At 38.9% G+C, this 15,951-nt stretch overlaps 1 protein-coding gene across 4 annotated transcripts in view; it reads right to left on the reverse strand.

The window, feature by feature from the left end:
• The window catches only part of BCAT1 (branched chain amino acid transaminase 1), a 138,479-nt gene that overhangs the window by 36,046 nt on the left and 86,482 nt on the right, over window positions 1-15,951 (reverse strand). For all 4 annotated transcript variants that reach the window (XM_025401551.1, XM_025401550.1, XM_025401549.1 and 1 more), the window contains one exon: window positions 2,082-2,245. In XM_025401551.1, the coding sequence (XP_025257336.1) occupies window positions 2,082-2,245 (164 nt within the window). The remainder of the gene's footprint in view (window positions 1-2,081; window positions 2,246-15,951) is intronic.

Here is a 15,951-nt window from a genome sequence, read left to right on the forward strand (position 1 = left end):
CTGGGTGACAGAGCCTGACTCCGTCTCAAAAAAAAAAAAAAAAAAAAAAAAAAAGCTTCTCTCTTTTCCTCAGATTCACTTAGATAGAAAGCAGAAAGGTCTTGAGCTTATGAGACTCAATAGTTATTTAAAAAGACCAGCTGACTACGGTTGTCATAAAAAATGCTCAAGGGTAATTGTTGACTTAATTAGGTTTACAGATGTAATGATACACACAACTAAAGTTGACTCCAAATGTCTTTGCCAACTCCACAGGATAATACTAAATGTGGAATCTTTTGCTCCCCTAGTACTTCTCCAGGTCAGAAGCATAGGAGACAGCCCTAGAACATTTTGGAAGTGATAGGCATATAGGTTAAATGCCCACCCTTTTGGTTACCACCTTCCCTCTTGCCATTTTTAATTTATGATTTCAATACTTTCTTCTCTGGTCTCTTCCTTTCCTAAGAGATTTCAAGTCAATTTCCATTGATCATAGTCCACCTGAGCCTAATGAATCAAATATTTTTTATAATAGATTTTATTTTTTTAGAGCACTTTTAGATTCACAGAGAAATTGAGCAAAAAGTAACAGAATTCCCCTATTATACCCCTTCCCGACTACCTTCTCAGTTTTTCTTATTATTATCATCTTGCATTAGTGTAGTCCACAAGTCCATTACATTAGGGTTCACTCTGTGTTGCACTGAAAGCATTAATTTTTAACTGCCCTACAGTGATCATGTATTCTGCGACAATGCATTAAATCATCATTTACAAATAAATTACAACCTGCCCAAAAACCGGTTAATAAAGATTGCCCTGCAATTTCTGTGTCCCCATGTTATCCTTTTCCTAGACAGGTAGGGGGAGCTAGAAAGCAATATTTTAAAAAAGGAAACTTTTTCCTTATTACATCTCATCCAGCTTGTTTATTTACTTTCTCTATATGGTATATATGTGGTATGCAGTGGTACATAGGCACATGCTCTGTGAAGAAGTTTGAACCAGTAAAAAAAGAAATCAAGAGTCCACAAAAGGAGTGTTCAGCCTGGCTAGCCTAGGACACAGGAAGGTGTGCTCTAAGCCAGAAGGAGAAAAGACTTCCTGGTTTTAACGCATTCCATTTGGATTTCTCTACCCATTGAGGGAATGCAGTTGCTAAAGTTGCCAGTGGGGATGACTTTTATAACCATTCTTTTTTCCTTTGGGTAGGTGAGGAGAGAAAAGAAAACTACAGCAAGACTACAGAAGGGTCAAATCCAGTGGTCATTGCCTCTAATACCCCAGCAGCATGTCATGTGACTCTCTCCTGCCTCCTGAACCTACAGGTCCTACCAGGGCCCACAAGACTGCCATGGACACCTTTTTGGACAGCTGCTGCCCTGGGTATGTGAAGAGCACCATTTGATACATGCAAAGCAAGAACCCATGCTGCTTAATCCAGTTATTCTCGTTCACCCATAGGGGCATTCCTAACTCATGGCCAAGTCCACCCCTGAAATCGCCCGACACTTTTTAAATGCTCTTATATTCCCTGCCAGCTACATATGGCCTATGAGACTGGCCTGACAGAGCCAAAGCAGGGCTGTCCCGCAGCCAGTTGGCAGCAGGTGTGGCCACAATCTGTGGCAATGAAGACAGCACTTCAGTGAGGCGGGCACCTTCCCCAGACAGGACTCCCTGGAGCCAACTGAGAGCCTAGGTCTCAGGACCAGATGCTCTTTAATGCCAGCCATCAGCCTGCAGCCAGAGACCAGTGCCCGGGGCAGTTTATCCAAAGCACTGATGTCATGCTTGTTTTAGTTTCTTGCTTCAGTTCTTGCCTAGGTATCATATCCAGTGTTTCTCCCTTATGAAGGGCCATCGGCTATCCTTTAAACTAGCACATCTAAAAGAGACGGCACTGAATTCATACTGCGTTTATATAGGAAAAGCTACTAGAGCTGGCTTGCTGAAAGATTAAACTGAAAATTAACCATGAAACGCAATGAACATTAAAGTTTGAAAAGTACTAAATGTGTTCATACTGAAGTGAAATGGCACTAACTCAATGGTCATGAAGGGATCTTTCCTTTAGACAGAGACACAGATTTACTTACCCTCCCATCTTGCAGTCCCCAGTTCCACCTTCCCAGGCTCTTACATACTTGGGATTGGCCCACAGGGACACTGGATTAAAGGTTCCACTTGAAAAATAAGGTCCCACTGGGCTCAAGAGTACAAAGAGCAGGGCTTTGGTAGGCTTCTTGACTCCAAGAGAAGGCTGCAACAAAGCAGAAGTAGACACAACCGTAACTTAAAATGTAGACACCAGTCTTAAAAGTCTAGAATAGATTTATATCTGTCTCCCAGAAGGAGCCATCGAATGACAGGAGCTATTACCATACTTTTAAAATCGAGTTACACAAAGCCTAATGGTTTTCAAGGAGGAAATCCTGAGAATGGAGCACATACATTTCATTTTGCTTTGCTTTCTGAGTTGTTGATTTTAAGCAAAAAAGCTGGATTTGTCCATTTTTGTGCATTAGTAGGGTTTTGGAGGAGAGACATATTTCCAACCACTATCTATATAACACCTTTCAAGGTTGCATTGATTGCAAATTGAGAAAGGGGAGAACCCAGACATGGTTTCAGTCTTTGCGGGGTAAAATATAATATTTACTTCTCTAACTCGTCCTTCTGTTTCACAGCCTAAGTGACTGCTTCAGGACACGGCAGAGTCTTCAGCAGGTGGTAGGTGGAGGGGAATGTGCCATTAGCACACCTGCCCACATCAACTAGCAGGTAGCAAGAGGACAGCTTCACTAGAGGGATAAGCACTGTTAAATCAAGTTTTGCCTACAGCTGCCTCATTACATTATTTTAAGCTCCGCCTAAAGGTTTCTCTGTACATCATGAACTATAACCTAAATGGGCATTATAAACAGACTGTAGCCTACTCTTGTGCCAATCACTGAGTTTTGGCCAATCAAATGTGGCCAACTGTTCAAATAAGGCAAACGCTGAGTTATAGCCAATCCAGCTGTTTCTGAACCTCATTTCTGTTTTCTGTATGTCACTTTCCTTTCTCTGTCCATAAATCCTCTTCCACCGCGAGGCTGCACTGAAGCCACAGGGTCTACTCTGGCTGGGAAGGCTGCCCAAGTTGCGAATGGCTCTTTGGTCAATTAAATCCTTTTAAATTTAATTTGGCTGAAGTTTTTTATTTAACAATATAATTAAAAAAAAAAAACAGGGAATGAATGACTTATAAATAACAAAGATAGAAGGCCGTCTTTCCCACAAACACTGCAAAGCCAGTAGCCCACAATGCAAAATCATGCCAATTCCTCCAGCACAAGAGCAGTTATAAGTAATTAGGGTTCATTGTTTATTAAGGAAGAAAACCGAGAGACCCAACATTTTGAAGGCTACATATTAAGATAGAAATGATCACTGGGCTATCCTCAGCAATTCAAGACCACACGAAGTAAAAAAACAAGGCAGGACTATTAGGTTAAGAGTTTTGGGCCATAAACCACTTGTGTCCAATCTTCACTAGAGCCTGTTCTACCTGGATAGGAATGGGGATCTGTCAGGAAAAGAAAGAGAATCTTTACAATAGAAAAGACTCAACTTGCGCTGATTTTGTGGCTTTGTAATGTTTCTTGAGGGATATTTTTATCTGAACTTCAATTAAACTTCCCCTTACTATCCATTGCCCCACAGTCCCTCACCCACTGCTCAACACTCAGACCACCAAAATCAGGCAGGTAAAATATTAATGAGCATAAACAAATGTGTTTGCACAAGCGCACACCAATGCTATCTGAAAGGCATGCCACCTTAGGAAACGGGAGTCTAATTTCATTAGCATTCCATGGGAACATGATAACCAAAGGGCCTGTAATCCCAGCACTTTGGGAGGCCGAGACGGGCGGATCACGAGGTCAGGAGATCGAGACCATCCTGGCTAATACGGTGAAACCCCGTCTCTACTAAAAAATACAAAAAAAAAAAAAAAAAAAAAAACTAGCCGGGCGAGGTGGCGGGCGCCTGTAGTCCCAGCTACTCCGGAGGCTGAGGCAGGAGAATGGCGTAAACCCGGGAGGCGGAGCTTGCAGTGAGCTGAGATCCGGCCACTGCACTCCAGCCTGGGTGACACAGCGAGACTCCGTCTCAAAAAAAAAAAAAAAAAGACTATGTCAGAGAAATCCGTCAGCAAGCAACAACAGGTTTTGATTGTTAGCTTGTGTTTGCTCCTTAACGGAGGCTGAAGATTCAAGGAGGACCATCCTACCAATAAAGGATAAAGTGCCTTAAAGCTTCATTTGCCTTTTTTGGTTTCACTGTTTGGGAGGAAAAACCTAAGCATACTACACACCTGCTTTTCTTCCCAGCTACGATAAAACTGAACCATCTTATCTCTGCACTTTTATTTAACCTCTCAGTTAAGTAATGACACCTTCATTTCATGAGTGCCTTGAAGCAGAATATGTTAGATTTTTTAACGAATCCTATGACATGGTTTGTATTTGTGTCCCTGCCCAAATCTCATGTCAAATTGAAGGAGGGGCCCAGTCTGAGGTGATAGAATCATGGGGGTGAATTTCCTCCCTGCTGTGCTGGTGACAGTGAGTGAGTTCTCATGAGATCTGATTGTTTAAAAGCCTGTGGCACTTCCCCTGTGCTCTCTCTCTCCTGCTGCCAGGAGAAGGTCTTTGCTTCCCTTTCACCTTCTATTAGGACTGTAAGTTTCCTGAAGCCTCCCAGTCATGCTAACCCTGCAAAACTGTGAGTCAATTAAACCTCTTTTCTTCGTAAATTACCCAGTCTCAGGTAGTTCTTCATAGTAGTGTGAAAATGGACTAATCTACCCTAGTGATGAGGAATTAAGATAAGCTTCTCAACGTAATTTAGAGATATAATATGCTGGCATAGTCTCAATAATTTACCTAGCTTCTAAGTTTCTGAATAGAATAGCTTATTTGTGGACAAGCTAATAGCATTTTAATAGCTATCGCAAAAACGGCTGGGACTTTTTTCACTCTGAACTAATGTATTTTATGCAAACTACATTATACTAAAAGAAATAACAATAATACATTATGAAAATTTTTTCCTGAAATAAATTTCACTTTATTTATTTTCTTTTCCTGATATTGACAGGCAAATTTGCATTTTATTCCACTAGGTGGTAGTATACAGAGCACAGATAGAAAATGGAGTAATTCTGTACATTAAATCCATTTCTAGAAAAAGGTCTTGATAAACCTCTAAGTAATATTTGTATTCTTAGCAAGCAGGTAAATTATAGGCTAGAATTTTTCAATGCTGAGAGAAAATGTGTTCATGTGTACTAATACTTTATTTTCTGCAATTTAACCAAGTCAATTCATGTTTTACAAGTACTTCAAGTACTGGTGTTGATCACAGACTAGTCACCTTCATCCTTAAATGATTACTTACACCAATTCATTGTCTTTTTATGAATGAAACTCTGCGATTTCACTGAAAATGGTCACAGTGCTTTAAGACGGAATAAATAAGGTCTAACACAAGGCAGAAAGAGGAAGAGAGCTTTATGATTGGGTGGGTTTCTGTGCTTAGGAGTCATTATTTGTTTCTATGTTTCAAATATCCCTTCTAGCCTGAAAAGCAATGTAAATTGCTTTTTAAGAGCAATTTAGTGCTGCTGTTAAGAGCATTTTACTATGAATTGTTATACAAAAAAGGTAACTCCACTCATATGTTTATCACAGCCCTGTCCATAATAACAAAGAGATGGAATCAACGCAGGTGACCATCAGTGGTGGAGCGAATAAAGAAAATGTGATACATATAAACCACGGAATATTACATAGCCATAAAAAAGAATGAACTCATGTCATTTGTAGCAACACAGATGCAGCTGGAGTCTACTATCCTAAAAGAATTAACACAGAAACAGAAAACCAAATATCACATGTCCTCACTTATAAGTGAGAGCTAAGCATTAGGTACATATAGACACAAAGATGGGAACAATAAACACTGGGGATTCCAAAAGAGGGGGAGGGGAAAAGTGTTTAGAAAAACTACCTACAGTGTACCATGTTCACTTCTTGGGCAATGAAATCCTTAGAAGCTAAAATCTCGGTATCACAACATATACCCATGTAACAAACTTGCACATGTAACTCCTGACTCTCACATAAATTTTTTTAAAATTAAAAAATGAAAGTCAATTAACTTGTTTCACACAAGAGTATGTTATTATATAATATTAAACAACTATTAGCAAAATTCCACGATGATAAGTTCAGTCATCTGATTAAATAAAGCAAAAGCCACATAAATAATGAGAACATATGGATGACAACAGCTGATGAATTGTGTAAGTCAGGTTCGATGAGTTCTATTTCCTTATAAACACTTTAACACTTTGGCTTTTTACTAGCTTCCTGGAATATTCAAATACATGAGGAATTGAAAGGGGCTTTAAAAAAAAACATGAAAAATGAGAAATATAAAATTTCAAATGCAGCGTGTTTAACTTCTCAAGAGACCACATTGACTTTGAAACTGAAATGCTGATGTGTTAAAAAAAAATAAAGACTTTTTGGGAGGGGGGAGGGATTGCATTGGGAGTTATACCTGATGTAAATGACGAGTTGATGGGTGCAGTAGACCAACATGGCACAAGTATACATATGTAACAAACCTGCATGTTATGCACATGTACCCTACAACTTAAAGTATAATAATAATAAATAAATTTTAAAAAATAAATAAATAAAAAAAATAAAGACTTTTTTTACTTCAGGGGCTATACCTCACAAATAAACGGCAAATACATATACAAGGGATTTTAAATACATGGACATTTTGCACGGAAGGACAAGACACTGAGTGTGATGGAAAATAAAAAGACATGTCACAGAGAAAATCATCACTTCCCTCTGGGTCAGTCAGAAATTACTTTATCGAAAGACAGGATTTCAGAGGTGATTTGAATGATGGCAGGAAAGAGCTCAGTGAGCTGAGAAGAGTACTATTAGCCTATGTTTTGGTCCAGAAGGCAGAGAAGCACAACAGCATGTGCAGGCTTGGGAATAATTCTGCCTAGGCAAGGCAGATGAGAGGCAGAAGAAATAAGACAGAAGAGCATTTTTCCTAAAGCAACGCAATTTTTGTTTTTTTAATTCGAAGAGTAGCCTGTTTTCTTTTTTTTAAAAAAAATACTGCCAGTTCTTTTGAAAGAGGGTGAAATTGTTAAAGGGGAAAATAGTAAAGAAGGTTGGACCAAGGGGTGCTGCAAGGGAGAGAACTCAAGTGGTCCATACAGGGTTTGAAAGCTGTGAGGGTCAGGAAAACGAGAGCACTGAATTCATACTGTGTTTATATAGGAAAAGCTACTATAGCTGGCTGGCTGAAAGATTAAAAAATAATAATAACCCTCAATAGTATGCTTTGCTTTTTTGGCTCCAACATATTTCACTGTCAATATCTCATATAACAGAACAATTCAAAAAGTTATAATTCCTATTTTTAAGTTGAGAAAACTGAGGCTTCGAACAAACAATTTGCCCAGGTTTCACGGTTATTAAATTCTAGTTCTTCTCCTCTTAATCCAGAGTTCTTTCATACTTTACTAAAGCTTGAAAAAAAATATTACTAAAGTACCCAAGATCTCCTTATTTTAAGACAGTTCAAACTGGTGTCTAGCTTTCTTCCCCCTGAGCCTTCACCCATGGTGAGACACAGCAGGGATACCTCTTAGGGGCCTGCTGAGTGCCCCCTGCCCCTGAGCATAAAACAAAGGAACATCTTGAGTTCCTTCAAAAGAAAGTCCAGTCATCTGGCTAGCCTTGAGAAGTAAATGAGCAACTTGATAAGAAAAAAAGGGTAACAGTAGCTTAAAACAATCACCAAGGAAGTCAGAGTCAGAAGATGTTTGGTTTCCTACAGAAACTAAAGGTAACACCTTAACAGATGTACCAGGGTTGTTTTTCAGAACCTGGATCTCCATCAAATGGATCCTCCAGACCACAGATATGAGGGAACTGAGGCAACTCTGGGTACACTGGCTATGAGGTAGCCCTGCTCCACAGGAGCAGTTTGAAAAAAAAAGAAAAGAAAAAAAAAAAAAAAAAAAGAAAGAAAAAGAAAAAGAAAAGGAACTGAGAACTGAATTATCACCATTCTTTGTTTTTTGTTTCGTTTTTTTTAAATGGAGTCTCGAGCCTCGCTCTGTTGCCCAGGCTGGAGTGCAATGGCACAATCTTGGCTCACTGCAACCTCCGCCTCCCAGGTTCAAGCGATTCTCCTGCCTCACCCTCTTGAGGAGCCGGGATTACAGGCGCGCCACCACACCCGGTTAGTTTTTGTATTTTTAGTACAGATGGGGTTTCACCATGTTGGCCAGGCTGGTCTCAAATTCCTGACCTCAAGTGATCCGCCCACCTCGGCGTCCCAGAGTGCTGGGATTACAGGTGTGAACCACCACGCCTGGCACCATTCTTTGTTTTAAATTTCTTTCTGAGAGGCCTGGAGGAAGTCCACCCATGGGCCAGACCTAATATTCCTTTCCATCTTTATTTTTTTTCTTTTTCTTTTTTCTTTTTTTTAGAGACAGAGTCTTGCCATGTTGCCTAGGCTGGTGTTGAAATCCTGGCCTCAAGTTACCCTCCTTCTTCAGCCTTTCAAAGTGCGGAGATTACAGGCATGAGCCACCATGCCTGGCCTGCTGATCCCATCTTTAGACAAAGATCCCCTTCCTTAATCAATGCGCAAAGCAGAAAATCTTTGGATTTACTTGTAACCTGTAAGCCCCTACTTCAAGATATCCCACCTTTTTAGGCCAAACTAATATATGGCTTCCATGTGTTGATTGATGCCTTTGCTGTAACCTCTGCCTCCCCACCTTACATGTGGAGTTGGGGAGTTTAGGTCTTAGGCATGAGCTCCCTGATTCTGTTTTCTTGTTGGCCTGCAAATAAATACCCTCCTTTCTCCCACTGTAAAACCCCTGTGTGGATGATAGACCTCACTGCACTGGGTGAAAGACCCCAGTTTGGTTTAGTAACAACAGCCTTCACCCTCTACATACCCCACACTCAAACCATACTGAACCCCTTCCATTGCTCCTCACTTCCCTACTTCTATATGCTCTACTGCACTACTTCTCTGCCTGGAACACTCTCCTTCCAATGCCCTCCTATTTATTATGGATTGAATTGTGTCCCTGAAATTCCCATGTTGAAATCCTAACCCACGATGTGACTGTATTTGGACATCGGGCCTTTAAAGAGATAATTAAACTTAAATGAAGTCATGAGAATGAGGCCTTAATCCATAGGCCTGCTATCCTTATAAGAAGAGGAAAAGACACCAGAGAGAGCTCCCTTGGCCAAACAGAGGAAAGGCCCAGTGAGGACATAGGGAGAAGGTGGCCATCTACAAGCTGGGAGGAGAGCTCTTACCCGAAATCAGCTTTGCAGGCACCCTCATCTTGGACTTCTAGACTCTGGAAGAGTGAGAAAATAAACACCTGTGGTTGAAGCTGCCTAGTCTGTAATATTCTATTATGGCAGCCCTAGCCACAGGATAGAACGCAGGCCTAGCGATCCTACAAATCTGCTCTTCAAGCTGGCCAGCAAACTGGTCAGTTACAAACTTTCCTGCAGGTCCCTGAAACAAAACCTGGACGAAGTTTCCCTCTCTTCTTGTTTTACGTCCTTGAAAGCTTGACCTTGTAATCATGTGGGGGTACTTTCTCCTGATCTCTGCCATCTAGAGGGTGTGAATTTGGGGTTCCTGTCAGTCCTAAAAATTATCTTGAGCAGTTAAAAGCCTTTGCAAGCTCAAAACTGGCTGCTCTAGGCTCCTTCTCAGAGGAGCAATGGAGACTGTGCAGTACTGCAGCTAAGTAGCTAAGGCTTTGCTATTTCACAGTGGTGGCCTGGGTTCAATTCCCAGCTTCGGGAATGAGTCCTTTCTGGTTTGATATCTATGTGACCTTTGCCATTTATTCTCTTTGCCTCCATGAACAACTAGTGACTACGTGTCTTGAATTTTCCTTCCTCTGAGCTATGTTTGGAGGTTCTAGATCTTGTAAAAACTGCTTACCACCTCTTTGAAAATACCTCCCATACCTGTGGTTAAATCATCAACTTAATTAAGGTTTACTGGTTTCACCTGGGAGGTTATTTTTGTTACAGTTCAAAAGCCAGAAATATTGACTGTTTGTCCTGGCTAGAGTCTGGTAATAAGAGATTTGGTTAAAAGTCAGCTTAATTAAAAGTGATATCTAAGATTATCTATCTATCTATCTATCTATCTATCTATCTATCTATCTATCTGGCAGGCTTTTATATTATTTTTTTCTCTTCTTGGATCTTTTTCTAGAAAAAAGAAAAGTTTTTTCTTCTCAGTCAACTGAATTTTTTTTCTCATTTTGTTTTCTTGCCACTCTTGATGCCCACATTGAGAGGACCTAGGATCATTTCTAACAGCATGGGACTCCTTAGAAAAAAACCGAGGAGGCATCACAGGCTCCATTTTGAGGACAATTTCTGTTTTCCTCATGCAACCCCAGGAACTTGGGGCGAACAGATCCCTCTCAAAATCCAAGGCATCGCTCTGATTTGCATTGTGTTACCTAATGTTTTTTACTTTTAGGGGTATCAGAAATTACTTTGCATTATGGGAGAGCTTTTAGCCTTGGAGTGTAATAACTAGGTAGGAAATATACCTTAAGGGAAGGCTAAGAGCAGTTACAGGAGAATACCGCACTCTGTGTGCATTTGGATCACAGAAGCATGCTCTTGGCCACCGAGAAGGTATGGAAATGTCCTTCTATACCTTCCAAAACTCCCACAGGGGATGGGCTGATTCTCTCTTTTTGGGATCCAGAATCCAATATAAAAATGGGATCTGTAATGGGGAATCTGTTTTACCTTCTATCTGTGCCTGTTTATTAGGCCCTAGAAACTGCATGTTTTCCTGGCTCTGTACCCACGTTGCTCCACCCTGAAGCCAGTAATCCAATTAAGATACTTAAAAGTTGGCAAATGAAAAAATCAACAACTACTAGGTCTTCTGTTTGTCTGTGTATTTATATGTGTTGTATGTGAGATATGTATATAAAAGAGCTCTAATTAATTGACTTGGAAAATAAGCACTTAAATTGAATATTTTGTCAGAAAAATAAAAACTAACACCTTTTAATTCATGGGACTTTAATAATCTTTGGGAAATAAAGAGAGTCTTAAATATTATTGGTAAAATAAAAATGTCTTCAAAATTTAGATATCTGGTTAAATTGGGTCAGATTAAATTAGATTTGCTAAGTGCTTCAATGCCATAAAATGCTTCTTTAACAAATTGTTCAACTTACCTACTTTGGAGCCATTAGATTCTAGATAGGGCCTGGGGACATGTGGAGTTGGCCATGCCCCCTAGCTATGCTGGAAAGAGTCAGACCTTATCTGCACTTCTGTCTGGTGTCCTAGGCTCCACACTCAGTACATAATTAAAACCACTTACTTATCAGACTTTTCACCAAACATAAAATTTGCTAAGAGTTAACATTGTAGCATATGTAATTGAAGCTACCAGAGAAAGAGTGTTACCTGCAAGGCGTGTAAGGAAAATAGAATGTATTGTTGGTAAAAGATTATATGAAGGCATGGGAATGTGGTCTTATTGCCTAGTTGACAGAGTTAAAGGATTGTTTTAAGTCACATAGGATAAAGCTAAAGGTTTGAGCAAGTTGTGGGAGGTCTGTGAAAATTATTCTTGTAAAAGAAATTCTGTGTGAAAATATTAGCTAAAGTGAAAGGGTATTATTCAGTTTTTCCATAAATAGAATATTGGAATAAAAGCACAACAGGGTTTTCTTAGAACATTAATCTGCTCTTTAACAACAACAAACAAAAATTGTAAAGGACTACAAAAGGTTTATGAGAATCTTACCTCATGGTAAAACTGATTAAGATTGAATAGATTTGTCTACAAGGTTTTCTCAAGAATTGGATTTGACATTTATTAATACAAAGATGAAATTTGGCTTTCTCTCTTGAACAAAATTTTTGTGTAATATTAAAAGATAATGGAAGATTTTTGTTTGCCTTTTGAATTAAACTACAAGAAAAAGAAGAAAAAGTGAGACATTGTTTGGAAAGCTGTCTTCCCTCTATCAATGAGTAAAGGATTTTGCTTTTTGAAAAGCTTTGTGTTATCATTTTGGCTAAATAAATGACTTACAGTGACCTGGGATTCAATTTTATAATATCAAGTGTTTCAAATCTGTGATATTTGACAAACTTTCCAAAATCAAAGTCTACATTATGCCTTTTTCTGATCTGGTCACTACTTTAGATATGGGGTTTCCTAAAGTCCAAAAATGACATATTTGGCTTATTTGGTATATTAAAATCATACAGGAGGTACTGTCAAATATGAAACGGTGTTTAGCTTTCTTTGGGCTATATTTGTATAAATATGTTATTAGTATGTGCTCCAAAATTATGGGAAACTCCTAAATTCTGATATGACTTAGTATATGTTATCAGTAATAATTGTTATGTAAAATTGTTGTATGCCACAGAAGTAACCAAAATTTCTAGTCAATTGTGTCTTTAACCATGGCTTCCCTAAGACTTTATGTTATCCACAGAAAATTGTTGTCTTGTTTTGATTCTCTTTAAAAGATGGTTTATAATCAGATAGAGGACTTTCAAATGCACTTTTGAAAGTGTGCCATTAAAATAGAGAGGAAAAAAACTTCCAAGAGTCTCCCTTGGGAAACTAATATGTTCATAAATATTGAGCAAACAGGAATTAAGAGCATGGACTAAATTAATAAAAGAACAAAATAACCTTCTAGTGACTTTTTGCTTAAAGTGTTGCTGATCCTTTGTTTCATTTTTCAGAGTCAAGAAACCTTTTTTGAGCTATTTACAGTTTTTAAAAATTGAGTAAATTATACTCCTATGAGCAAACTTTGGAGCACATTTCTTTCTACCTGATTTCTTAAGAATTTGAAAACTATTTGTGAGTATTCTTAACTTATGACAACATAGTAATTTGCATATGTGCAATAAAAATCTGTTTTCCTTTGTAACAGGACACAATTAGAGACACTGCCTGTTTTAGCAGGGCTTTGACTGGAATGGCATTCTTTCAAATATAAACAGATTGCTTTAAGGAATCAAAGTTGACTTACAGAACTGACAAAAGCCTCCCAGAAAAGTTGGCCTCATACCTTGTCTATTCAATTCCTTTACAGGGTTCCTGACCTGTGGTAAGTAAAGAATGCCCATTCTGACAGGCCTAGGAGCTCCAGTTATCTTGGGATCTCAAGAAGAGAATTCACACAACTCATACAAGTATTTGCATGTACAGATAAATCTGTGTCTCAGCTCAAGGCTTAAGAAAGTCTAATCTGAGATTTCTTATGGAACAAAGTTACATCAAAGTCAATTTTTTAAAAGCCTATATGGCAAATAATTATTATTGCTATGCTTTATACAGATAACCAGGCCAAGCATAATAAGACTAAAGCTTACTGTGCAAACAAATCAGTCCTACCATGATTTGTTTTCAACAGAAATGGGAGACTGGAGAGAAAAAATTATGTTTCAGAAACTATGGTATACTTGTTATTCAATTCTAGTCCCATTCATTGTTTTGAGTTTTTTCTGCCATTTAGATTGACCCTGTTTGTTCCTATAAGCCAATCAGTGATCTCCAGCTGCTGCTCAGAAGAAACAGAAGGGTAACATAAATGTCTGGATCAGTATTTTAATTCTGAACATGTGTTGGAATTGGCTAGCAACCCCAAATCAGCTTGGTTCCAACAACTGCCTAGTTCATGGAAAGGCTTATTATTTAGTTTACTTGGGATAATTATACTTACTTTGCTTTAGTGTTGTAGAATATATTGCTCTTGTACTCTTTGTGTGGCAATACAGGATAAGATTACTCAACGTTTTCTTAAATTTGAACACTTATTAATCTTCCAGATATCACCTTTTGTGAGAACTCAAGTGTTAGCAATGGCCTTGACCATACTGATGCTTTCTGACTGAGCTCCTCTCTACCCTGAATAGTTAGGCAAAAATATCATCACCTGGATTCAGCCAGAAGAAGCTACAGAAGTTGGATCTTCATCCATCTGCAAACTTTAGGATTAAGGGTCCCTTTGGAAGTATTGGGGGAAATATGTCAGGACCATTTAAACCAGAGCAAATCCATCTTGAATAGGGACTGGACAAAATGAGCTGAGATCAGCTGTGCTCCATTCATAAGAGGTCAGGCATTCTTACAGGATGAGATAGGACATCACAAGATACAGGTCACAAACAACCCACTGAAAAAACAGGATACAGTAAAGAAGCCAGACAAAACCCCACAAAACCAAGATGGTGAGGAAAGTGAACTCTGGTCATCCTCACAGCTTATCTTATGCTATTTATAATGCATTAGCATGCTAAAAGACACTCTCACCAGTGCCATGACAGTTTACAAATGCCATGGTAAAATCCAGAGCTTACCCTATATGGTCTAAAAGAAAGAGAAACCCCCAGTTCTGGGAACTCCCTACCCTTTTCCAGGAAAACTCATGAATAATCTACCCTTGCTTAGCATATAATCAAGAAATAACCATAAAAATAGCCAACCAGAAGCCTTCAGTGCTGCTCTGCTTATGGAGTAGACATTCTTTTCTTTCTTTACTTCTCTAATAAACTTGATTTTATCTTACTCTGTGGACTCACCCTGAATTCTTTCTTGTGCAAGATCCAAGAATCCTCTCTTGGAGTCTAGACTGGGATCCCTTTCCAGTAACACTCTAATTAAACTTTCTTCCCTAAAAGTTAAACAGAAACCAGAGCTTCTGAAAGACTGGTATCAACCACCTGCCTGACACTGCCCCTCCCTTTTGCAGTTTCAACACAATAACAAGAATTCTTTCCTGATAAGAGACCTCTGACCATGGAGTGGTTCTGGCCAGTCTACGGAGGCTGCACACAGAAGAGGGCCTTTGTGTCCTCTGCTTCACCTTTTGATGTATAGGCCCTAACTGTAATACATTTAAATGTTAAAGCTCCACGCCAAAGTGGACTTGGGATGCATGTTGCATACACGTTAGCCTACTACGTATGTGTGTGCCACCCCTTCATAAATACTAATAGCTCCTCCTATAGTTAAAAATATATACTTAGCTACCCTGCTCAGCATAAATTCCTGTTTTCTTTATCCCTGCCTCTCCGTTCCAAATTTATGAGCCCCATCGTTCTTCAGTTAACAGTATTTAGGATTGCCAGAACAAGCTAAAGGACCCTCTACCACATTTCAATTATTTTCATTAAAAAAAAAAAATCTGACGCTAGTCCTAACATGTTGCATTGACTGACACCCTCGCAAAAATGTCCCTTTGTCTCTCGCCTGATTTCCTTTAGTGCTAGCCAATAGACTAACAGGCAATCCAGACATAGGCATTTGAAAATGTTTCACTGGGGAAGCTGAAGTCCAAATTTTCTGAGACTTGCTATAACAGGGCTAAGGGATAAATCCAGGTTTATTTGCCAGCCCTGTTCAAAGAAAAAGATGGTATAAATTTAACACTTGATAAAAAGGCTGATCAATTCTTTTTAGTTTTTAGTTAAGAATGATCTTAGAATTTAAAAGAACAGCTAAGAGAAAACTAAAGACAAAGTGGAAAAGACTAAAAGAACACTTAATACTCTTCTCTAACTTCCTCCTGTGTAAAAGAAGTGATAATGACTACTCACAGGGTTAATATAAGGATTACACTAGATAATACGTAGAGAGAGCCAGGGCTTGATTTTTAAGCACGTAAAAGTAACAAGTGTTATTGTTTTTGCAAGAAATCATTGCTAACAGAAATGGTAAATAAATTCCATAGGTACAATACAAAGAGCATAAAAATGACTCTAAACATGACCACAGAACTTCAGTCAACACTCAACATTTGAAGAGTGG

Source organism: Theropithecus gelada, chromosome 11 (genome assembly GCF_003255815.1).
Source record: "Theropithecus gelada isolate Dixy chromosome 11, Tgel_1.0, whole genome shotgun sequence".
Classification (NCBI taxonomy): Eukaryota; Metazoa; Chordata; class Mammalia; order Primates; family Cercopithecidae; genus Theropithecus; species Theropithecus gelada.